The 1611-nt window shown below is 34.7% G+C and overlaps 1 protein-coding gene across 1 annotated transcript; it reads left to right on the forward strand.

Moving 5' to 3' along the window:
* Positions 1-71: 71 nt before the first annotated feature.
* Positions 72-600, forward strand: M438DRAFT_360616 (uncharacterized protein; the record flags this gene model as incomplete). Its single annotated transcript, XM_029907451.1, has 4 exons — positions 72-114; positions 163-410; positions 456-515; positions 566-600. Coding segments are annotated over 4 exons (386 nt in total), but the record flags the coding sequence as incomplete, so codon positions are not given.
* Positions 601-1611: the final 1011 nt, after the last annotated feature.

The following is a 1611-nucleotide window of genomic DNA, read 5'->3' on the forward strand; positions in this document are numbered from 1 at the left end:
AACCTTAGAGGACGAGGGTCTAGAATCGCTATTAGGTTCTAATTCTAATTCTAATTCTAAGACACTTATAGTACCTAAAAAGACTCTTAAGAAGATGAAGGTCTCGAAGGTAAGGTAAGTAGGTGTAATAGTCTTATAATAGTCTTAGCTAACACTAAATAGCATGTCCGATCTCGAGGATTCTAACATTAATCCCCTTCTAAGTATAAGAGTATTAAAAAAGCGCGTACCTAGACCCGATGCTACTAGAAGCAGTAGAAGAGCTACTAGAGGAAAGACAGTTCCTATTAGTAGAGAATTGACTAGAAAAAAGACCGTCTCTACTAGCAAGCAATTACTAAAGGTCCTACCTAAGAAGCAAGCACCTAAGAAGCAAGTACCTAAGAAGAACGTAGCTAAATCGTCTAAGGGTAAAAACTACGAAGGACCTTAACTATATAACTTAAGCGGAAAAGGAAACATGCTCGGCGACAAGGCTCTAAGATTCGTCCTATTAACTAACACTAAGAAGGGCGGTATGTATACTATAATAGTCTTATAATAGTCTTATGCTAATAGTATATAGGAACAAATGCCCTTTCTAAAATTAAGCACTACTAGGTAACTACTAGAACACTTATTACTATCTTGCTGTTCTAAAGACTCGTTAGAGAAATTGCTAAGGACTATAAAGAAGATCTACGATTCTAGAAATCTACTATCGATGCTCTTTAGGTCGCTATAGAAGCATACATAATTATAATGTTTAAGATAGTTAACCTAGGTGCCATTTATGTAAAGCGTATTACTATCTAGTTAAAGGACTTTAAGCTTATTAAGGCAATCGTAGGCCGTATAACTCTTTAATAGTTTAGGTATATGCGATTAACGTATAATAGTCTTATAATAGTCTAACGATTTATAGAGCGCAAATAGAAACATAAGAAGAATAATTATATTATTATAGTTTTTAGGTCCTTTAGGGACATATAGAAGGGAGAAAATTAGCTTACCTAATTAATCAAATTAAATGGTTAGACGTTTTTTAAACTCCTAAACTAGTAGTATGTCCTTCTACATAATTATAACTCGCCTTCTATAGATAGTAAGTAACTAGGCTAACTTAAAATGCTATATAAGATAAGCCTTTGTAGCCTCTTATAGTGCTATAATCGCCTTAGAACGAAAGCGTAGGTTATAGCCTAGAACGCTAGTAACTTCCCTTATAAGGCGCTAGAATAGTAGCCTAGGGATAATAAGATCTGTACTCTTTTAGTAGTTCTAGATCTCTCGAAGAGCTATAGTTCCTTAGCCTATATATCTAATTAGAATAGGTATCTTAGTGCATCTACGCTTATAGTACCTCTTCTCCTAGACGTCTTTAGGCGCACTATAACTATAGACTTTCCTATAATAGTGTTAGTATACGAGACCTATTTTAATTATTATGACTTACGTTTTCGTTGCCTTAGAGCTAGCTTTAGTACGGTCTTTACTGTCTTTATAGATTAACGTGTATAGCGGGGGGCGGCTAGGACTTTTGCTATACGATAATTAGTAGGCTTACTATTATAAGACTATTATACGCCCTACGCTACTTTTAGGCCGTATAATAAGGAGCTATCTTTTTTA

The sequence above is a fragment of the Aureobasidium pullulans genome, assembly GCF_000721785.1.
Source record: "Aureobasidium pullulans EXF-150 unplaced genomic scaffold scaffold_129, whole genome shotgun sequence".
Lineage (NCBI taxonomy): Eukaryota > Fungi > Ascomycota > Dothideomycetes > Dothideales > Saccotheciaceae > Aureobasidium > Aureobasidium pullulans.